The sequence below is a fragment of the Glycine max genome, chromosome 17 (assembly GCF_000004515.6).
Source record: "Glycine max cultivar Williams 82 chromosome 17, Glycine_max_v4.0, whole genome shotgun sequence".
Taxonomy (NCBI): domain Eukaryota; kingdom Viridiplantae; phylum Streptophyta; class Magnoliopsida; order Fabales; family Fabaceae; genus Glycine; species Glycine max.
In genome coordinates this window covers 5,589,355-5,612,994 of record NC_038253.2, presented here as the reverse complement: position 1 = coordinate 5,612,994, position 23,640 = coordinate 5,589,355, and the positions used below count along the sequence as shown (strand labels likewise).

General features: G+C 32.5%; 2 protein-coding genes across 5 annotated transcripts; both read left to right on the top strand.

The window, feature by feature from the left end:
- Positions 1-2,210: 2,210 nt before the first annotated feature.
- LOC100779299 (DNA-directed RNA polymerase 3B, chloroplastic) lies at positions 2,211-13,952 on the top strand. 4 transcript variants are annotated; one of them, XR_003265218.2, is made up of 19 exons: positions 2,211-3,031; positions 3,656-3,859; positions 3,945-4,078; positions 4,560-4,629; positions 5,124-5,182; positions 6,535-6,652; positions 7,022-7,135; positions 7,400-7,531; positions 7,782-8,198; positions 8,568-8,618; positions 9,804-9,874; positions 10,233-10,317; positions 10,399-10,551; positions 10,911-10,985; positions 11,118-11,207; positions 12,026-12,065; positions 12,154-12,268; positions 13,051-13,154; positions 13,343-13,376. XR_003265218.2 is itself a non-coding variant. In XM_003549483.5 (19 exons), exons 1-19 carry the CDS (start codon positions 2,330-2,332, stop codon positions 13,454-13,456), a joined length of 2,856 nt encoding a protein of 951 aa, XP_003549531.1. In that variant the 5' UTR covers positions 2,211-2,329; the 3' UTR covers positions 13,457-13,952. The 4 variants fall into 4 exon arrangements, 3 of the variants coding, with proteins under 3 accessions (XP_003549531.1, XP_006600525.1, XP_006600523.1); XM_003549483.5 differs by having other exon boundaries at positions 12,026-12,073; positions 13,343-13,952; XM_006600462.4 differs by lacking the exon at positions 13,051-13,154 and having other exon boundaries at positions 13,343-13,952.
- Positions 13,953-18,399: 4,447 nt separating this feature from the next.
- LOC100792979 (zinc finger MYM-type protein 1) lies at positions 18,400-20,926 on the top strand. Its single transcript, XM_041011083.1, has 4 exons — positions 18,400-18,621; positions 18,657-19,279; positions 19,364-19,388; positions 19,437-20,926. Exons 1-4 carry the CDS (start codon positions 18,400-18,402, stop codon positions 20,826-20,828), a joined length of 2,262 nt encoding a protein of 753 aa, XP_040867017.1. The 3' UTR covers positions 20,829-20,926.
- The last annotated feature ends 2,714 nt before the right edge of the window (positions 20,927-23,640 follow it).

Below are 23,640 nucleotides of genomic sequence, written 5' to 3'. Positions count from 1 at the left end.
GATCATTTGTATCAAATTTTGTCAAAATTGAATAATAATAAGAAGGTAATAAAATGATTTATGTTTTTAGTATATTTTAAAATATTTATATTACGTTGATTTTAATTTATATGAATGAAGTAATAAATGATTTTAGATTAATATAAAATTTTACTTGTGTGATCTATGTGAAAGAACTTTCAATATATCAATGAGTTTTAAAAAATATTATACAGGAAATTTATAAAATAATGTAATAATTATCAAAACCACATCAGTGTAATTTAATCTCGCCTTTGTACATAGGGATGGCCTAAGGGCCGAACACACTGGAGAGACAATAATATCATGCAATTGCGTAAATGTAGAAACGAAACATAGTTGTCCTACGGTGGTGGATGTGACTGTGACTCCTTATGTTAATTCATTGACAAGTATATTAATTCGTCAAAGTAGTAAATATAAGAGAAGTTTGAGTGTGGAATCCATCAAGACTTTGATTGTACTGAGAGTTGTGTATATCCAATTTTCAAGCAATTAATGAATTGATTTAAATATTTGTGACATGTGACATTAAAAGTAAATTAACATGAAATTAAACTAATTAATTAGCATGTGCAAGGGCAAGAAAAAACAAACACTTAGAAAGTGAGGTGACGGTTGATCCAAAATGATAGGTATGCTAAAGTTTAGCCTACTGAAATTACTATTGATGTAATGTTAATAATTTTTTTCTATTCAATATTATTTCAATTAACACTTGCATATACTCTAACTGTGATTCCTCACATGTAAGAGTCTAATTTTCCTAATTTCTCTCTTAATCCCTTAAGAGATGAACTAGCTAAAATGCATTATAAACGGAGATGCATAGGCAGACTAAATAAAATCATTATATTCCTAAAAATGAATTATTTAGATGCTCTTTCTCAGTTATTAAGAGATAAACATTTTCTAATGCTAAACCCTAAAATATAGTATAAATATGAATTATCACACGATAAACATGAAATTAAGCACATAAAAGAGATAATGAAACTCAAATAATATTAAATAGATACTTAGAATCATTACATCAAGAGTGTTTGTTTGCTAAACTCCCACTAATAATTGATTTAACCTCTTATTGTCATTAGAGACTTAAAATTAAAAAAAGGGTGAAGAAGGGTGAAGGGAACATAGAAGAATGAAGGGAAAATAGAAGAATGAAGAAAGTGTGCTCTTACAGCAACCACTCAAAGCAAGTATGCTTTTATGTTTGAAACGTTTTAGAAAAAAAAAAAAAGTGCAACGTAGGATAAAAAAATTACTATATTTAACTTCTGGAAAGGTTTAAAATAATAATTTTAACCACCGATTTCATGTTACTAGTTTACTACTTCTTTTTCTTCTATTTATTAGTTTTAAATAATTGAATTAAACATTTAATAGATGAATTTAATTATTCAATAAAAATAATAAAATAATACATAAAATATTAATTATATAATTTTTTATAAATATTTATTATATTTTATGTTTCATTGTAAACTTGACTGATAATTTTTAATAATTTTTTTCAATCTACAAAACTTAAAATTAAGACATTATTTAAAGAGATTTAAACTGTTTCACTTAACCCATACACAATAACATATTAATCTTCATCATGAGTTTTATTAACCAAAGTAATGGTTGATATTTTTATTATTTTCAATTATCATTAAAATAAAATCTTTATTAACCAAAGTAATTATATGTAAATTAAATACAATATTTTTTTATCTCATAAATATATTTTTCATTGGAAAGATAACTAGTTTAAATAAAATAAAATTTAATTTTTTTATCAGTAACTTGTAATTTTTAAAAAACTAAAAGTTCAATTTATTATTATACGAAAAAGTATTATAAAATTATATTTAATATCTTAAAATATAAAACATATTCAATGTTTTTTATACTAAGTATTAACAGGAAGAAGCTTTGAGAAAGTATAAAAGTATTAATTAAATAAACTAATAAAATAAATATAATCTCAGAAACATAAAAAAATCAATATTTTTTATCCAATAAGACAGTTAGTTAAATGTTTTCCTTAGCTATCATCACAATTTTTTTTATATTTTGAGGAATATCACAATTTTTTAATTGAAAAATGTTATAAACGCAAAGATTCGTATAATTTTTTAAATAATTTTTCATATTAAATTTTAAGTATATAAAGGAAACATAAAGAAATCTTAGAAAATGAAAGAAGGTCTGAATAAAAACAGTGGAGGGGTTTAAGGAAGGTTTGATGTTCTTCCTTCCAAGTTCCAACAAGATTACTTGCTTTTTGCACTATCCACACTCCACAGATTAGCTTTCAATGGCGTTTGCAACTTCGTTTTCCACCCCTCACCTTCAGAGGGGAATCCATCCAACAAAATCTCAATCTCTCCATCACTTTCTCTTCTTCCCAAACCCCATTTTTTGTTGTTTCCCTTCTTCTATTCCACTCACCATCAAAACCCCAAGAACTCAATTCCATCTCTCTGCCTCAGTCCATGACAATTGCGTCCAAAAGCTCGAAAATTTGCACGAACCCGTTAATGGGGTTCATCAAACAGAGCCCCCTGACCCACCGCAGAGAATATTCATCCAAAACTCACCTTGGATTTTGAACGACTTGTTGCTGAATGATATTGAAGAGGAGAAGAAGCTCAATTTACTGAGGAGGAGGCAAATTAAGGCGGAGACTGAAGCATTGGAGAAGATGGTAGAAGAATACAGAGAACTAGAGAGAGAAATGCGCGAGAAGAACCTTACTCCCAATTTGCCTCACGTGAAGGCTCTGTTTTTGGGGTGGTTTGACCCTCTCAAAGAGGCTATAGAGGCAGAGCAGAAGTCGAAGAGGTCAAAGAAGCACAAAGCAGCATTTGCGCCCCACATTGATTCCTTGCCTGCTGCTAAACTGGCTGTTATTGTCATGCATAAGGTGATGGGTTTGGTGACTCAGGAGTATCGCCGTGCGGGCTGTGTTCTCCTTGTGGATGCTGCTGTTCAGATTGGTATGGCTGTGGAACAAGAGGTACATCGTATGATAATCTCATCTTTATAGTATTATCAATTCGCGGGAGGTGTTATTTATGGTCAAGAAAGTGGAAAGGCAAGGTTTTGAATTGTGGTAGCAGTCGCTGTTTCATGGCGGTCCTTGATAGTTGATAGTTAATCAGTGGCTTTGCTGGTGCATTTTGAGTGGTTCCTTTCATTGAAGTTTTGAATAATGTTTTATGCAGGACTCTTAGTCTGACAGTGCATTTTGTGACCTTTTTATTACTGTTTTCACTTAAAGTTTCTGGCATTGGGAATGAAAGTGAAATGAGAGGGTGTTCAACAATTTAGTAATTAGTAGTTTAGTACTAATACCAATTGAGGTCCAATCCTTTAATTACTCCTTTTAACTTGTACCAGTACTAGTACAAGGGAGCTCTTTGTCAATGAATTCTAACATCCAATTTTACCGTTGGGGGAGGAAAGATACTAGCGGGAAGTTGTTTCACTGAAATTTCCTTCTATGTTCTTGTGTCACTCTTGGTTGTTCTTGCTGTAATCTAGCATTAATAGGGATGCCAGATAAGAAGTGCACCCTTTCTACTGGTTCTTATTCTTTTATAAATTAGATATTTGTTGTGATTATCTTATTGTACCTCAGGTTAGGATTCATAAGTTCCTGGAAAAGACTAGAAGTCACCAGAGTAAGAAAACAGAGGCTGGTGATGAAGACAGTATGGATAATGATAAACAAAAATTAAGGAAACATGTAAATGGTTTGATTAAAAGAAGAAGATTGAAACAGGTCCAGATGCTATTGAAAGAGAAAGAATCTGGTCCTTGGGGTCGTGATACTCAGGCTAAGGTTGGTTTTAATGTCTGAGTGTAATTATCTTCAACTTTATTTTTTTGAATGGAATCTAATGAGTGAACTCTATGAATCTATGCAGCTGGGAAGTCGATTAATAGAATTATTAATTGAAACAGCATTTGTACACTCCCCTGTTAATCAGTCTGCTGATACTCCACCTGATATTCGACCAGCATTCAGGCATAAATTTAAAGCTATATCAAAGAACCCAGAGTGAGGCTTCACCTTTTTTTTTTTTAAAGAATGATTGATTTAATAGTTTAGGCCTTGCTCCTTAGCAGTTAGCAATTAAATGGCACTATCAGATTAGAGAAAGTAGCTATTGGCTGTTTATTTGAATATTTTGTTTCTGGGAACCAAAATTTTTAATTTTGGGGCATGTTTCGAAATGAGGTTTTTTTATAATTTTGCCCCCCCCCCCCCCCCCCAATCACACACATGCATTCTGATAGACAAACAGATGCCACTTGCCTTCAAATTAGAAGGTACAGTAATGGAGTATGGTTGGATCTTTGCTTAAGGAAAATGAGAGGATAAAAATCCCACATTTAAGAGGGACTCAATATTTCATATGTATGTAGTGTATGATAGATTGATAGATCTTTTAAAGTGTTCAATGATTTGATGAAAGTGCCTTTATTTCACCCTTGTGTGTTTTATTGTTATTTTTTGAATAACTGTTACATATTTGTAGGCAAAAGATTTTGAAGAATTATGGTGTCATAGAATGTGATCCCTTAGTCCTTGCTGGGATGGACAAATCTGTAAGTTGAAAAATCTACCCCCCCCCAACCCACAATATAATGGCCATGAAGTTGAATTTGTCCTACAAAGTTGTAAATGTTTTCATTATAGCTTACTAAGCATGAAAACAAAGCAAATTAATTATTATCTCTAACAACATTGCAGTATCTTCCTGTAAATTAGTTTTAGAACCTTTTATAACTCCCTTTCCCCTAAAAGAACTTGTATTTAGGTGGAGGTACAGGAGGACCTTGACAACTTGATTCTTGCTTTGCATAAATATCATTCTGAAGGTTTTATGCTTTAAAGGACTTCCCTATCTTTTCCTGCTAGTGCTAGCTAAAAGCATGAAGCTTTTGGGTGAAATCATTGAACATTCACATTTCTTCTAACTTGCTCTTCTGTTATTTCAAAATCTGTTTTCTTTTAAGCATGTTTGGTACTGCTTATTCTTTCATAAAGTGGATATATCTTAATCTACTCTTTTATTAATCAATGCATTTGTTTTGTGCAGGTTAAGCATATGTTAATGCCTTACATGCCGATGTTAGTACCTCCAAAAAAGTGGAAAGGGTATGGCTCATACTAGTATTTCATATTGAAATGCCTGCATTGGTTAGATTTATGAAGCATGATTTATTATGCCATGTTTAAACCCTTCTCAAAGCTAGAGATAGGTGGATGTTGAGATATTACGTAGATTATAAAGATATCTAGGAGGTATGATACAAATCTGATTTAGCCGAGTTTGCTCCTATTTATATCATATTTGATATGTATTTATGTAGATAGCCTCATTGTTGTCAAATTATCGACTTAACTGTCTACGAGTTTAGAATTCTAGGTAGAGAAATTGAGTTAACTTGTTGTCAAACTCTTTTCTGGATAAACTTGTATAAACTTACATATACTCTTGAGTCAAGAAGTGAGTCAACATCGAATGTATTTCCGCGCCCCCCCCCCCCCCCCCCTGTTTAACCCCAGTGATTGTGTTTTATGTTGCTCACACATTGTTTCTTAAACCAATGTAAATGTAACATCTTATTAAGACTCAAATGATTTGAAGAAATTAACTGTTTTTTATTTAAATGTTTTCACTTTAGGAACTTATGTTTTTATGAATTTATATATGATTTGGTAATCCCTCTCCTGTCTCAAAATTATCCCAACCTAAAACTCCTCATCACATTCACATTACTCTTGTAGGTTGGTCAAAAGCTAAAGCTAGTGGCATTGGTCAAGTCACTTCTCTTCCATCTTTATCTCTTGGTTATGTTCTTGTCTCTAATTACCCTTTTAATTTGATTTCTATTAGTCATCTAACTCGTAGTTGACAGTGTTCTATAGCTTAACATTGCTTCTATTCTTATACAGGATAGGAATATAAGGTAGATAATTGTTACAGGATATGAGTCACTTGGGCTTTATTAGCTTCAGTGTTCGTCCTCGGTTGCTTGCAACATTACAAAGTCTCCTAGTTTTCTTCATTGTTTGTTGGGTCTGAGTCTTAAAAATTTAAAGAAAATGGTTCCTCATTTATCTCACTTGCAGTACTTAGAGTGTGAATCTTGTCAGCTTGAAAAACTTGTTCGTTCTTGTAATCCTAGCAGTGTCTAGTCACAAACTTAGAATGTGAGTTTTGGGCTTAACCCAACGTCCCAATCCTACAAAACCAGCTTGTAAGTGAGGGTTGCCCCTGAGTTATATACACAACTTTGGCCTTATCACTAGTCAATGTGGGACTAAACCACAACCCTTGAGACCGCCATTAAGGCGGCTTTCCAATACTTTTGAATGTGGTGAAAATACGAAATGTAGTATGGGATACAGTTTTATATTGTCTCTACAACCTTAATGTCTTAAGTGCTTCTCTCCTTGCTCATGGCTATGATTGTATGTCTAATATGTTACCACACTCTTTCCAGGTATGAAAAAGGTGGGCATTTGTTCCTACCATCTTATATCATGCGCACTCACGGATCCAAGAAGCAGCAAGATGTAATGAAGAATGTTGAAAGGAAACAAATGCAAAAAGTTTTTGAGGTACTATATGTAAATTTTCCCTTACCAAGAAAGGAGTGTGGCGATATTCCACAAAATATATAATCTGATAAAAAAGACTTGGGGCATTTTTGTTTGCTTGTAATCAAATAAATGGTTCCAATTTTTTAATTAAACATTATTTTTAATTTCTCTTAACTTTCAATTTTTGTAGTCTTCTACATTTAAAGGTGCTTAAGACTTAGAAATCAATTATATCTAAAATCTTATTTTAGGCATCATACTTTTTAATTTTCCCTACACAAAGGCACACTTTTTTAGACACTGTTGCTCATTTTGTCAAATTTCAATAGTGTGCTTCTGTTATATAAGCTTAACCTATTCTGCATTTTAATGATACCTTTTTTGTAGGCCTTGGACACACTTGGCAACACCAAATGGCGAGTAAATAGAAGATTACTTAATGTTGTGGAGTCCCTTTGGGCTGGAGGAGGTAACATTGCTGGTCTGATTGATCGTAAAGATGTAAGCATAAACAGTAACAACTTTTGAAGTTATCTTTATATAAGTTCTTTTGTCTATTTTTTTTCTGTTCATCTATTGCTTTTGAAAATTAGATGGCAAAGCTAAATAAATAAATAAAAGAAAGTTAAGCATAAACTAATTAAATTTATTCACCTGTATATTTCCACCTTTTTTTCATAAAATGCTTGAAGTGTGATGAGTTCTCAGCATTACCTATCGTATGCAATTCATCTTACCTACATATATTCTTAATTTGACTTGTAGGTTCCTATACCAGAGAGGCCACCTTTAGGGGATTTAAAACAAATTCAGGAATGGAAGTGGAGTGTAAGGAAGGCAGAGAAAATTAATCTGGAGAGACATTCTCTAAGATGTGACACTGAACTTAAGCTTTCTGTAAGATCTCCCCTCCAATTGTCAATTACGTTTATATGTTATATTTGAAGAATTGAAAATTCCAATTTTATTTGTTACATAAGTGACATTGTCTTTCCTGATCTAAGTATCTAACCATAGTTTGACATTTATGTTGGTTCTATTTGATCAAGTGTTGCATAATCTCAACTAAATTTTGTATAATTATTTTCAAATCTATTCCATAATTCACTAACTGAAAATTAATTGCAATAAAATACATTTGAAACAGGTGGCTCAGAAAATGAAAGATGAGGAAGGCTTTTATTATCCCCACAATGTTGACTTCCGCGGCAGAGCATATCCCATGCATTCTCATTTGAATCATTTAAGTTGTGATCTATGTCGAGGATTGCTTGAGTTTGCTGAAGGACGGCCATTAGGAGAGTCTGGACTATGCTGGCTGAAGATACACTTGGCAAATTTATATGCTGGTGGTATTGAAAAGTTGTCTTATGATGGCCGCCTGGCTTTTGTAGAGAATCATCTTCATGATATATTTGACTCTGCTGATAATCCTATTAATGGAAATCGTTGGTGGTTAATGGCTGATGATCCTTTCCAGTGCCTTGCTGCTTGTATTAATCTGTCAGAAGCCTTAAGAAGCTCGTCACCAAATTCTGTTATCTTACATTTGCCAATTCATCAGGTAAATGTTTCATTGGAAGCCTTAGGATTGAAAGAGAGCTGTTATAGCCATGCAGACTACTTATATAAGTGACCAAACTGACTCCAAGTTCACCTATGGACTTATGATGGATAGAAAATTTCTGCTAGATCATTAGTAAATGTTATGCTTCTAAATGGTAGTGTACAATCACAGGAAAAATCAAAAAAGAAAAAAAAAATTGAAATTTGGTACCCAAACTCTTACAGTAATACCATGGTAGGTTCTTCATATTGAAAATCACTATCATATTTATCCAGCTTTCATTTTATTTATTTTCTTCTCTTTTTCTAGTATATATATATATATATATTTTAAAATTGCTAACAACACTGCTTTGATGAATTTTAGGATGGTTCCTGTAATGGCTTACAGCACTATGCTGCTTTGGGAAGAGATTCTGTAGGTCTACTTATATCCCATTTTGATTTTGCAATCACTCATCACTCTTGATATAATCTGTGTTTTCTTTATTAGATTTATGCACTTCCTGAATTGTGATAATTTGAGTATGATTTTTTGTTCTATAGCTTTCTTCATTATTTTTGTTGAGTCAGTACATTTTGACATGTCAGCGTTGTTTTGATGTATTAAGATAACCTCTTTGTATGAGCCCTGCAGCATCATATTAACACAGCTTGCTCAGTATACCCAAAACGGTCTTCTTTCTTGTTTTGAATTGTTTTGGGTGCTTTTAGCTGTTGTTACTTTCATATCTCCATGTTTGGTAACATATTTAATAGTATGACCAATAATTTATATGCATGTTATGGCAATATAATTGATAAGCACTCAGACCACCTGGGCCCAGAGACGCACTATTTGGAAAGTTTACTTTAGGAAAATAGGACTTAATAACTGTGATGGAACTCAGTTTTAATAACGGCCATATGGCATTGGCAATTTATGGAGCAGTTATGTATTTTCACTTCTATGGCTGTGTTGGAGACAGTTATGTGTGATGTTAGAGAGTTTCGGAACAGAGCCTCTGTAGGAGTTTCTGAACTTTGGGACAGCAAATTGCTGTCATTTCTTTAATCTGGTGTTCTTTAAGCCTATTTTCATCTATTACAATTGGTGTTTTATCAATAATTTTTTATAATGTGTTAATTGCTTTCTCATTCTCCCAATTGTTGATTATGAAATTTGATGTGTTCGAGCAGCCTTCAGGCTTATTGTGTTATGGAGGATTAGTTTTTCTTCCTTTCTTGTGTGTTGAATCTATTTAAAGTTAGATATGCTTTATACTGATGTTCTATTTTCCTGACATGTGAGTCAGTGATCACTATCTCTGGAACTCACATAATTTCAATACTTAATAGCTACTTATATTTCTTAAGCAATTAAAGTGTTTGTTCACACTAAGTCGTTCTAAGTTGGCAACCAAAGCAGTCAGTGAAGAGCACTTGAATCTGTATTTCTAATTAATTAAGTATTAATTATTGATGTGTTCGCTTTCACAGAAAGACCAAAATAATTGCCTTCCATAACAAGGGTAATTAACCCAATTAATTATTCTATAATATTTTCTGTTGCTGGAAAATTCCTGTGTATGCTATTCTTACTGGAATAAATATGATTTGTCAGCTGGAGGCTGCTGCAGTTAACTTGGTCGCTAGTGAGAAACCAGCTGATGTTTACTCGGAGATTGCTGTTAGGTATGTTAAATCCTTTATCAACAGCCTATACACTTTACATTCAAACCTCTGTTTCATGCTACATTATTTCAAGCTCAAAGCCTTTCACATCATTACCTTACTGCCTTGCTGAAGTCTGAATGCAAAATGCATTGCTTTCACAACCGCATTGAAATAGTAATATCACTCAAATAGTTACTTTTTGGTTAAAATTTGTTACCTCATGACCTACTTTCCTTGAGTATATTTACTATATTATCTTACATGTAGATTTTCATGATCTACACTCCATAGTACTGGGTGTACAATACAAATGATTCGTCAACTTTACTATGCATAATCAAAATTTTATTTTCACTTGAATGGTATATTTGAGCAGGGTTCATGATATTATGAGAAAGGACTGTATCAAAGATCCAGCTGCCTATCCAAATGCTTTGTTAGCAAAAGTTTTAATTGATCAGGTCAATATTGATTAAAATTTATGCTCCTGCAGCTAGCTATAATCTCTTCTTTTCACTCACCCAACTCTTGGAAGCTTTCAGATTGACAGGAAACTGGTCAAACAGACAGTGATGACTTCAGTTTATGGTGTTACCTTTGTTGGGGCACGAGAGCAAATCAAGAGAAGATTAGAGGAGAAAGGTCTTATTACTGATGAAAAACTTTTATTTGCTGCAGCTTGCTATGCTGCTAAAGTAAGTTTCAGCCATGTTATAGGAACCTATATTAGCTGTTAGAAACTGCAATGGCTGACTTGATGTGTATTTCTCATCATTGCATCAGCAGGATATTATTACCTGCTGGAATACTTATATTACAGAAGATATTCTTTTTTAGATACGATCAAACCTAGATAAAGTTTTTAGATCAAGTTGGTTATTTCACAGTATTGTATATTTAGTACTATCTGAGTGTCCAGATCTTAATGGGCTTGGTTTGATTAAATATATCCATAATATATGAGTGGAAATGCATGTGAACCAACATGCAAAGACATGCTTATACAATAAATCTGCTTTCTTGTCTTATATTTTATACTCTTATCATTCTATAGGTGACATTAACTGCGCTTGGAGAAATTTTTGGTGCTGCACGTGTCATTATGGGTTGGCTTGGTGATTGTGCAAAGGTTTGGTCTCATAGCATGTTGGACTTCAAATGATACTAAAATCCTATTGGTTTTGGCACTGTTGTATGTGTGCTTGCATGTTTGCAAGCTTTCTTTCTATTCCTGAATGGTGGGATCTTAAACTTTTAATAGGTAATTGCTTTTGAAAACCAGCCTGTTCGTTGGACCACTCCTCTTGGCCTTCCAGTTGTACAACCATACTGTAAAACTGAACGGCATCTGGTAAGTTTTTATATACAAATAATGTTCCCCCTTTTGTTTTATTTTATAGATATTAATATTAATTTACTGAACAGTGACAAGTTAAAACCAACATACTAAATGTACAATGTATGATATCCACCTAAATGGTTAAAAGAATGACTTCTGTAACAATCCCAGTTGCATAGGTAACTTATGTGACATGATGCAACGGATTGATGTATTAACAGATTAGTGTGGAGCTGTGGACCCTTCTTTAACGTGTTGCTACCATATGGCTGTAATTGTTGGTGTTTCACCATTTTCTTGAGCTGTTGTGATACTAAGATTCGGAACCATTATTCTCTATAAACAACATGTTTTGTATTACTTCCTTTTTGGTGGCTCGTCACTGGAGTGTGAAAGCTTTTATGATGTTTGGTGATTTATTTAATCCAATAGTCTCTTCATTGTGAGACACCTGAACAATGTCCTGCTATTAGGCAATGCAATGGACATACACCAGTTAGTTACCTGCAGAATGCAATAATAAATTAATGACAGTGGCTATAGGACTCCATTGCATTTAGAACTATTTTGGTATGGCCACCAGATATTTCCTCATAATGTCTAGACCATTATAATGTGTGCTTGTCTGCTTCTCAGAGCATGGCACAAATATTGCGAAGCACTAGTTTTAAGCAACATAGATTTATAGGTGTCATGTATTTCAATTATAGAATTAGCAGTAAAAACCTGTGATAGGTACCAATAATTATACATTTGAATCAAAACATAGTTTCAGAACTTTTTTACTATCTAAAAGCACAACACTTGTGAATCTCACCATTGACCTGCAGATCAAAACATCTCTTCAATTTTTGGCTTTGAGACGAGAGGGTAATGCAGTAAGTGGACATAGTCCTCTTTTTTGCAGCTTTCCTTTCTTTCTGAACTATATTCGTTATTAAAACTACTCTTATTCCAGGTAGATGCCAAGAAACAGAGATCTGCATTTCCTCCAAACTTCGTACATTCACTGGATGGTTCACACATGATGATGACTGCTCTTGCCTGTAGGGATGCTGGCTTATGTTTTGCAGGTTTTAAGACCTCCTTTCACTAACAAAATCCTATAGCATATTCAAAACTTCCATCTGAAGTCATAAAAATATACAATATTAGTTTAATAGATTTTTCCAGGTTCCAAGGGAGGCTGTGTAGACCTAGGAATTGAGGCAACGGAAAGGGTCAGGAGTTTGTAACAGGAATCAAAATGAAGTCTGATGCTGTTGCCACTTGAGCTCTTTGCTCATTGGTCACTTTGAGACTTCTAATGCATAGAGGATTTGTCTATTTTTATAGGCAACGATTTTCTCTTTGGCATCTTTGCTTAATTGTTTCTGGAACTAGAAGATGTAGGGATTCAATTGGAATCACTTTAAAATTGTTAAAGCTTATCACAAGTTTAAGGGAAAGTGCAGTTCATTTTGAGGCTTGCCTTTTTTCAGATTTGTTATTTAGTTTCATTGAATTCGTATGTTGAATATTGCAATTTGCACCCTACAAATTTTAGGACCTATCTTGCACAGTTCAGAAGGCAAACTAAACACATCCTTAAACTATTGCTTTGGATCAATTTACATTTGAATGTCTTACAATATCATGTTGGAGGTTATGATAGTAATGCTCAAGGCACATCTATGATAACAACCACTCTGCAGTTAAATCTGTATTCTAATTATCTAGTTCCGTTTATATATTTTCACTCAACTTTCACTCTATATGCTCAATTTTGAGAAAATTTGGTGGCAGGGAAAGTCTATTAAAGAAAAACTCTTTTATGTTCTGGTGCTTAAATTTTGTGAAATGCATGTGTATGCAGGGGTTCATGACTCGTTTTGGACACATGCATGTGACGTGGAGAAAATGAGTCAGATTCTTAGAGAAAAATTTGTGGAACTTTATAGCATGCCAATACTTGAAAATGTAATCTTTTTTCTGTATCATGAGAAACTTTGGCTTATTTTATAGGAATATATGGAGAAAAGTTATTTCTTATTTTCTCATTATCTAATATTAAACATCATGTCCTTACTTAATGCAAATCTTTTGCCTTTTAGACCAATGGAGGGAGAAAAAAAACTCATTATTTGATAATTTTGATATGTTAACAGTTGCTAGAAGGATTTGAGACATCATACCCAGGATTAACTTTCCCTCCACTGCCAGAGAGAAGAGGTGATTTTGACTTGCAGAAGGTTCTTGAGTCCCCATACTTCTTTAACTGAACATTGCAGAAGGTTCTTGAGTCTCCATGCTTAAAATGGAAGCATTGCTACCTTCACTTCCGATGCAAAATCATTAAGAAACTTCTGAGACAATACTTTGTCTTGTCGTGGAGGTTTTGATTCAAAGAAAGACCCCAGGTTGCTTTCAGGGAAAGGACTGGAAGGAAGTCTCCTGTTACTAGAATGCTCAGAACACTACTTGGCTGGTTTAAAGGAGAGTTAAGCTTTGATCATCCTTTGCATTTATAATCAATTTGTAAGGAAACCCCTGATACTGTCTTCGATTCTCAAATTGAGCTTGCAGAAAGTCTTGTGTACAATGCAGAGCTACAGACAATAGCTGATTTTGATGATGTAAACCATCTTTTCTGTTTAGATGTACTGCAATGTATGAATTGACGTATTATATCTACGATTGAAAGATAGATAGTTAGGCATAGAATTATTCATTTTGTAATTTGTACATAGAATTATTCATTTTCATTGACTTAAATTATAAATTTCAATTGTATCGAGAAAATTTTGATATGAATAAGAGTTAATTCATGGTATGTCAGCTTTGAATTAGACATATCCAGTTGATGCTATGAATCAGATATAATTTCATTTATAAGGCTGCAATTGCAAACAGAATTATGGTCACATCATCTTATTTTGTTACTATCTTGCAAAAACTTTTTGCTTTTAAACTTTGACACATGTTAGAATTGAATACCAATGTATCCTTAAAAAGTAGTCAAAACTAGAAAAAAAAAATGGTGTGGAAATGGAGGCAAAATGACAGTACTAGTTTTTATCCTGCAAGTCTGCAACTACTCTTTTGTACTAACAATTATTGATTCAGTCCAAGCTAATAAAAAATGCATTAATTTGCAGTGGACCAGCCTAAATTGATGATCCTTGTAGTTAACTAGTTACTCTTTGAAGAAAGGGAGTCGGTTACTCGGTTAAAGACTTGAGTTAGCACTGCTTATAAGCTTTTTATCAAAATGTTTTATTTGATCTTATTTTCAATTTTAGTTTTTATAAAAAAATATTTTTTAAAAAACACCGGTGATGGATACGTGTGTATTGGAGTATTTTTTTCTCCAAACATTTTCATATTAATCAGGCCTGTCAAGAGAGAGAGAGAGAGAAAAATCACACCTCTAGGCATTATTTTTAGTGAATGAGAAAAGAAACAAAAACCAGCTATTGTGCTACATAGACCACAAATCACCCAGTTACAAGTAACAGCATTTGGAGAAAACACATGTACCATCCTCCTGATAAGGGCAAATTGTATCACTACTCTCCAGTCCAGTTTCTTTTCTTTGCACCGTACAAAGATCTCAGTATAGGGGGAGAGAAATGTCTCTAGTGGTTTCCCCAACCAAAAATTCTTCTCTCCCCTATAATTTACTCCCATCAAAATTTCTCTCGTGGGCAAAATGTATCACTACTCTCTAGTCTATTTCACACCTTTTTTTCTATAACTTTTTCTTTCTTAAATTTATCCTGCCAAACACGTGTGCTTAGTTAGTAAACAATTCATAAATATATCATAATTATGACAACTAATTGAGGTTACCTAGTTTGCCTTTTTAACATTTTTTTTTATAGAAAACATGTGCCTTCCACTATTCGAATCTTGTAGCATCACTGTGGACGATAAATTCTTCCTTTGAGTATTTAGCATACTTACATTTTCACATATTCAGACTCGAACTCAAAATGTTTAATTAAACTAAAATAATCCGTACGAGTTGATTTATGCTCTTAGACTCGGTGGTCGTTCGCCTTAGCATTTAAAGAAGAGGAACCTCCACTCATCATAAACTATAACTAATATTCGATTATTTTCATTTTAATAATTCCAAAGTCATTACAAAAATCACGTTTGGTTGAAGTTTTACTGTTATCTCAGATAAAATATGAGCTTGGAAGGTAGTAATGAAGATCCTCTGGATTAAGAAGAGCTGAATCTCAAAAAATCAACGAAAGGAATCTAATGTGAGCTTGTGTCGCTATACTTATACACCACATGCATGATTTTGATTCCATGTTACACAATGGCGAACCTACATATGAGTTGCACCCCTTCATTTTTTAAAATTTATTAAATTTGTAAATAAAATCTTATATTTTATATTTTATTTTATTTATATTTATATAATTGAATCCACTGATTTTATTTTTTATAATTTATACTCATTGACTTAGGGTATTAAATCCGTCACTGATATCACATATAGAGAGCATGTGGGTTGCAGCAGAATCTATCTTTGTGCCTCTGCCAGACATATGATATGACCATGCTTACTAGTTGATGAATGATGATATACATGCATTCGTGTGGTGGTCCTTCTCTTCTCAATCTTCATGTCACTCCTTTTAAGGTGAGACATCACTGTCTTACATGCCAATGTGTTTGCCTATAGTCCCCCCTTATATATATTGATGCAACTAACTCCTAGTGAATGACTCTGTTGGCTTTTTAGTTTTGTCATGCCATGTGGAATGGAACAACATCCATAACCTCGATTCTTTTATATATCTTTATTTTCAAGCAAAATCAATTATCACCATCATATTGTTGTTTTTGCTGGTAGAATATTAACAAGAATTAGTAGAGCAATTAGGAACCACATATATCACCGTATGAAATGTCGCAGTACGTTAGGAGCGGGTGTCTCAATTACTGGTTATACTATTTTACTCTAAAGTTTGAAAGGAGTATAGAAAAAAAAAAATCATGATTGCCCCGACTGACAATTAACAACAACAACAAAAAAAAAAGCCACTTATTGAAGATAAGCATTTAGGATAAGTTTCGAGGGAAATTAACGGAATATGATATGGCGACACGACATCATGTGCTATTTGAATCAAAGAGGGATTCTTTTGAGATTACATAAGTGTAATATGGTCATTATATAATTTAGAAACGTAGATTGAAATATTTTTTTAGTCTAACTAAATATTTGCTAGGAAGTGCTGATGCAGCTATATATATGATCATATCTTTGTCTTTTGTTGTTTCTATTCACCCTTGGATACATGGGATGGCCAAAGCCTCATTAAAGGAATTACTATATTGTGAAAGAAAAAAAAAAGTCTAACCATATCATCATCCACTGGAATTATTCCATAATTATTCGGATGAACATCATTCAAATCAACGTTCAAACGACTATAGCGGATTTTGACACATCATATATATCCTCAATCGATCTTACTCTAGGTCACATGGATGAGCGAAAGCACGATCCTTCTTGATGAAACTCATGCATTGATGTCAACTCATAGTCATAGGTGTCATTTTTATTTTTCAAATAAATTTTAAAAAAATAATATTTTTCAGCAACTAAAAAATTAAGACAAATTTGTAGTTTTAAAGGTAAATATAAAGGTTTCTTATCATATATTCTACTTCTAGAATATATTTTCTAAACTTTTAATTTACATCAACGGTTTTAATTTTTTATGCCATTTTCAAATTCATGAAGATAAATGCCAACTTTTATAATATAAATTTGGGTCATTATTCATGTTAAACGAGAGAATTTCAGTGTCCTTTTTTTTTTCTCCTCCTGTGTTGTAATAACTAATAAGTAATTTCACCGATATTTAGTACTTTTATATTTTTAAAACTTATGAATCTATTAATTACTTTTAATATTTTCTTTATGTTAAGATTTCATCTTTCCCTTTAATTTTTCAAAACTTTTTTTTATATTAAATTATCTTTTTGGGTTAATTGCATTTTTAGTTTCTCAAGTATTTTCAGTTTATCAAATTTTACCTCATTTAATTAGATTCCTCCATCTCAATTTCATCCGATATTTAACAAAAACAGTTGACATGAGACAAACTGGGCATGACATCAGTTCATCAACTAAAATAAACAGAGTATTGGAGCTAAATATATAAAATAGGTAGACAAATAGTCATAGGCGGTTTCAAGGCCCGGCTACCCTGGGCAATTGTCCAGGCTCTGGCCCGAATTCATTTGGTAAAAAAAAAAAAAGGTAAAAATTAAAAGAAAAATATTAAAGAAAGGGCAAGAAATTGAAAGGGCAAAACAATTGTAAGAGTTAAAAATTAAAAGGGCAAAAATATAAGTAACAGAAACAAAAGAAGTAAAGCTTCTGTCACCGCAGCAACACTGTAGAAACCTTAAAGCTTCCGCCATCGACACCTACTGGTTCTTTTCTGACTACCGCCTTCCCCTTTTTTTTTTTCGGTTAGTAATTGTTTAATTTCAACTGATTGTGGTTTTAAATTGAAACAATTAACACAAAGGTAGCAGAGAAGAAGAAGAAGAAAAATTTGGGTTTATTTGCACCGCCTAGTAGTAGCAGACACAGAGAAGAAGAAAAATTTGGGTTTGTCTTTGAAAGGTTAAATATTTTATGTTATATAGAAGTACTAACATTGTGAAAATGGGTCCCATATTTTTCAAGTTTATCTAAAATCTTATATGGTGAAATTTGAAATTATAATATTGTATCATACTGATAACTTCAATAAATTTCATTATAAAAAATATTTACTTTATAATATATTTTGTCATTTTGTGTGCTGCTAAGTGTCAGATTAAGCTACTACACAACAAGATTCATTGGTTATAAAAGTTTTATTGATAAGTCAAACTAAAGTGTGTATCTAGTAATATTATAAGCATATAGTATTATTTATAATAGCAGTTTTACAGTGGAATCATACCACTTGTAAATTTGTTTATTGATAGATAAATTATCTACAATAAAGGTTTCTTTTGGTTATCTAATTTTATTAGTTTCTATAATGGTGTTTAATTGAATATAATATAATGCTTGTTCCTACTCTTTATAAATCATAAGAGATTACTTTTATTTTGAAAAACTATTCTTATTTAAATTTTGATTCTTATGATTTTAATTGTTAATTGAGTATTAACTTAAGATCATTTAATTTCAGAGATGAGGAGATTTTTGGTTGATAGAGCAAGTATTGAGAATGTGAATGTTGTACAACAAGAAGCCGAATTAGAACCGCCACCTAATGTGGTTAATAAGTTTAACCCAAATGAGATTGTGCGTGATCCAGGTCATAGGAAACAAATTAATGAGTATGCTCCGGATATTCAAGATCAAGTGAGGAGGGCATATATATTGAAGGGTCCAATGCAACCACATTTGGAAGTGTTTCTAGAGCATTTAGTAAATCATGGTATAAGAATTTCACATGGTTAGAATACAGTGAGATCAAGGATGCAGCTTATTGTTTTTATTGCTTTCTCTTTAAGCAACCCGGGAGGGCCGAACACTTTGGTTTTGAAGTCTTCACTAAAAGCGGATATAGAGATTGGAAGCATGCATCTCAAGGCTTGAAAGATCATGTTGGTAGTCATAATAGTTTGCACAACTCATGTGTCAAGCACTACGATGATTATAATAATCAAAGACAAAGTGTGACAAGTAAGTTTGCTAAAGCAACCAAGGAATCAGAAGAATTGTATAAGATTCGTTTGACTTGTTCTTTAGATTGTTCAAGATATCTCATAGCACAAGGCATGGCTTTCCGTGGCCATGATGAATCCTCTACTTCGCTAAATAAGGGCAATTTTAGAGAGATGGTAGATTGGGTAAAATCTCAGAATGAACAAGTGAGGGATGCTTTTGACCGTGGTGGAAAAAATTGCACAATGACTTGCGGTGACATTCAAAAGGAGCTTGCAACGTGTTGTGCACATGAAGTTACCAAGGTGATTATGGAAGAGCTTGGTGATAGACAATTCTCCGTGCTTATTGACGAGTCACGTGATATATCCGTCAAAGAGCAAATGGCGGTGATGTTGAGGTTAGTAGTTGTATTTTCCAATTTCCAATTTTCATTACCTATTATTCTCTATGCCGCCAAGTAAACTGGTTGAATTTGTTTTAGGTTTTTGAATGACAAAGGGAATGTTGTGGAACGATTTATTGCTCTACATCATGTCACAGATACTTCATCTAAGTCATTAAAGGATGCTCTTTATGGTATTCTTGATAAGTACACATTATCTATTTCAAGGATACGAGGGCAAGGATATGATGGAGCTTCAAATATGAGAGGTGAATTTAATGGTTTGCAAAGAAAAATTCTAGATGAAAATCCTTATGCTTTCTATGTCCATTGTTATGCTCACCGTTTGCAATTGGTTGTTGTGTCTGTTACTAGTAGTTGCTCATCTATTCATGATTTCTTTGAGTACATCACCTTGATTGTGAATACAACAAGTGCATCTTGTAAGAGGAGGGATGCTTTGACAGAGGCACAACACAAAGATATTTTAAATAAACTTGAGAGTGGTGAGATATCTAGAGGAAGGGGCTTACACCAATCATCTAGTCTCACTAGACCCGGGGATACTAGATGGGGTTCACATCATACTACATTGCTTCGTTTGGATCAAATGTGGTACTCCGTGTTAAAGGTGCTTAGTATGGTTGATGAAGATGGACGTGGACCATCTCAAGCAGCAGGTTTGATAGAAAAAATGGAGAGCTTTAAATTTGCTTTTATTTTGAGGTTAATGTTAAAGTTGTTTGGTATCACAAACGAGCTTTCAAATATATTGCAAAGAAAAGATCTTAATATTGTGAATGCCATGGAATTAGTTGATGTTGTCAAAGCTCGGTTGGGCACAATGAGAGAGAGTGGCTGGAATAATTTTTTTGCCGATGTCCAAGGATTTTGTGTTGCTAAAAGTATTCTGGTACCAAATATGGATGACGAAATACCAATTCGGGGTCGTTCAAGAGCAGAAGGGAGGACTATCACTAATCTTCATCATTACCGTGCAGAGATTTTTTATGTTGCTATTGATAAAATATGTGTGGAGATGGATCACCGCTTTAGTGAAGGAAGTAACATTATACTTGATTGCTTCTCATGTCTTGACCCCAAGAACTCTTTCTCCAAGTTTGATGTTGATAAGCTTGCTCGTCTTGCTGATATTTATCATGCAGACTTTTCTGATGATGACCGAGGAACAATTAGGGATCAACTTGAAACTTATGTGCTTCGAGTGAGAAGAAATGCTTCTTTTTCCACTTGTGAAGATGTTCAAAGTTTGGCTATGAAGATGGTTCAAACTGAGAAACATTTGGTATTTCCATTGGTTTATAAACTTATTGAGCTAGCTTTGATATTGCCGGTGTCGACAGCATCCGTTGAAAGAGCTTTTTCAGCAATGAAGATTATCAAGTCTAAATTGCGCAATAAGATCAACGATGTGTGGTTCAATGACTTGATGGTATGTTACACCGAGCGGGAGATATTCAAGTCACTTGATGATATTGATATTATTCGAACATTTACCGCAAAGAAGTCTCGGAAAGGACACTTGCCTCGTAATTTTATTTAACCCGCTATTGTAAGATTATGTTTATCTCTTTTATTTTAAACTATATTTTTGTTGACAAAATGACGAGTCTCTTTTATTTTGATTGATTACTATTTACATATTATATACAATGTGAATTTGCTATCTTTAAATTTTTGCCCAGGCTTTATAATTTTTCTGGCTCCGCCACTGCAAATAGTATTGACTTAATTGTCAGGTTGACAATCTTGCAGGCAAATTATTGATTTCATGACAATGATGAACAATAAAAAAATGTTTCTTTCTATTTTAAGTTAATTAATGACTTAAATATCAAATGAAATCACAATAGAATTATCTCGTTATAAATAGGAAGAAAATTTGAAAGATCGAATTAACACAATTAAAATCAAAATCTAAGAGACCAAATTAAATTGCACAACAATAATACTTCGGGAAGTAAAAATGCAATTAAACCTTTCTTCTTCTTTATCAAATATTAGTATTTTTAATCTTTAATTTAATTTTTAATTTTTTTTTTTCATTTTGACCTTTTCTCCTTTTTCTTTAAATACTAGATGTTTATACTTTTTTAAATTGTTTATACATATTTTTATTATGATATTAAATATTGTCATTTTCAGTTATACTTTTAAATGTTATTTAAATGAAAAAAATATCCATATAATATACGAGACTTTTACTAGTACTAATAAAGTTCACCGGAAGAAAAGTGAGGACAATCTTGCTATTGAGTTATAAATAATCACGTGATTCAATTACTACATACAAGTATTATATAGTTCAAGATGCCGTGCCCACTCCAATAACGAGAGAGAAAGAGACTTCAATTGTCACCAGAAAATAAAAGAAGAAAGAAAGAGACTCCAATAATTTAATCATGTTCCATCGGTTTTAGTTAGCCGTTTATTTTCCAATATTTAATAAAATTAGTAAAATGACACTACTCTTTGCACAAAATTAAGAATGCACTATTCATCCGTTATGATATTGACTTGTCTTCAAAACAAACTCGTTTTTGAATGCTTTGTTAATAATCAAACATTTCAATTCTAGGTTGTTTCGTTGCCAACATCGACCTTCATGTGTTCCTCCTCTAGACAACGACCATTCAAATCAATTAACTTTGCTCAACTCTTTGCAACATGATGCATGGATTAATTGAAACTATCGTTAATTAAATTATTGGTTTTATTGAACACGTTACTCTTTATTTGTTAACCAAAGATAAAATAAAAGGGGGACCACGTGCCAAATAATGAATATTTGGACAAGAAAAAGAGAAGTGCGAGTGTAACTCTAGGGAAACTGCAGCCCCTCTTCCAGGTTCTAGTGATATTGTTATACTCTGATTTCTCATTCTATTCTATATATCCGAATCAGATTCGTGGGCACAAATTAACAAAACTTTGAATCTAGCTAGCATTTACATGTTTTGTACTTATTGAAGTTTCCAGGAACTTACCCTAAAGTTTCATCATGAACCACAAACAAACAACTAGCAGGTAAATAGCACAACATCATTGTTTGTCACTAATCAGCCGAAAAAAGAGAGAGAAAAGGTCATAGATTGAAGTGAGGGGCTTGACAAATATATATATGCTAAACGGGCCATAGAAAAATGAAATCATTATAGAGGAGGCCGAAACCCCCTTTAATTTCTTTATTTAGTAAAATAAAACATTTAAACATTAATTTTTTAACAATAAAAAAATCAGTGTGGCACCTGACCCTTACCATCAGCTAACGCCGTCCTCCGAGTGGGAACGAGATATTTATAATTTTTTTTAAGAAAAGATGTTATTATATATAAATGAAGAGTACGTTTGTTTTGTCGTTCAAATTACGTTTTAACATAAATCTAACGAATGAATAAAGAAATAAGAGTAGAGATCCTTTTGCAGACTTAATTACATTAGAGCTCTCCTAATGTTTATTTAAACATGCACTATGAAGGTTTATACATATAATAAAAAAATAGAGATGTAATAAATGATTAATACATAATATGAAAAGAGACAGAAAAGTAAAATAGTTTCACAAATAATTATTTTTTAATTCTAATTACTATCTAAATATATAATAAAAGATGTAATAAATAATATAATATATAAAAAATATTTTTTTAATTCGAATTACTCTCTAAATATATTAATATAATATAATGATGACCTCTCGTAAGTCGTAATTAGCACGAAAGGAGAAAAACACTCTAACTAATGATGATTGATTACGATGACAATATTACAATATATGCTTATCAAAAATAAAAATTACAATATAAAGCTTATGTTTTATCCAGTATATAAAATAATTAAGAATTTCGGAGGAAAACTAGAAGTAGTAGCTATACTAATTTTCACTAAAAAAAATAGCTATATTCATTAATTTGTTTCTCAATCCGCACGGTACCCTCCGTAATAGTATCTTCTACGCTAACCAGACATGAATGAGTGAAGTAGCTCCTTTTTTTTGGTATGGGAATGAAGTAGCTCTTATTGATGGGTGAGTGACACACATGCTAATTGTAATTATCATTTAATTTAATAAAGAAAAAAAGCTCAAGTATAATATTTTTTAAATGTAATTTTATATATCTAGAAATGTATTTGTCTCCTTGGAAAAGCAATGTATGAAGACATTATTTATGCTTTCATTCATTGTCAACTTTGGATTGTATAATAATTAGTTATGCCTTCTTATATTTCTGCACGTGACTAATTAGTTGCTTGATTCATAGTATCACACGATGGAAATTACATTAAGATTCGATGAATTATTATGAATGATTGCAGAGACTATGTTTTTAGTTAATTAGCGTATTTAGAACTAT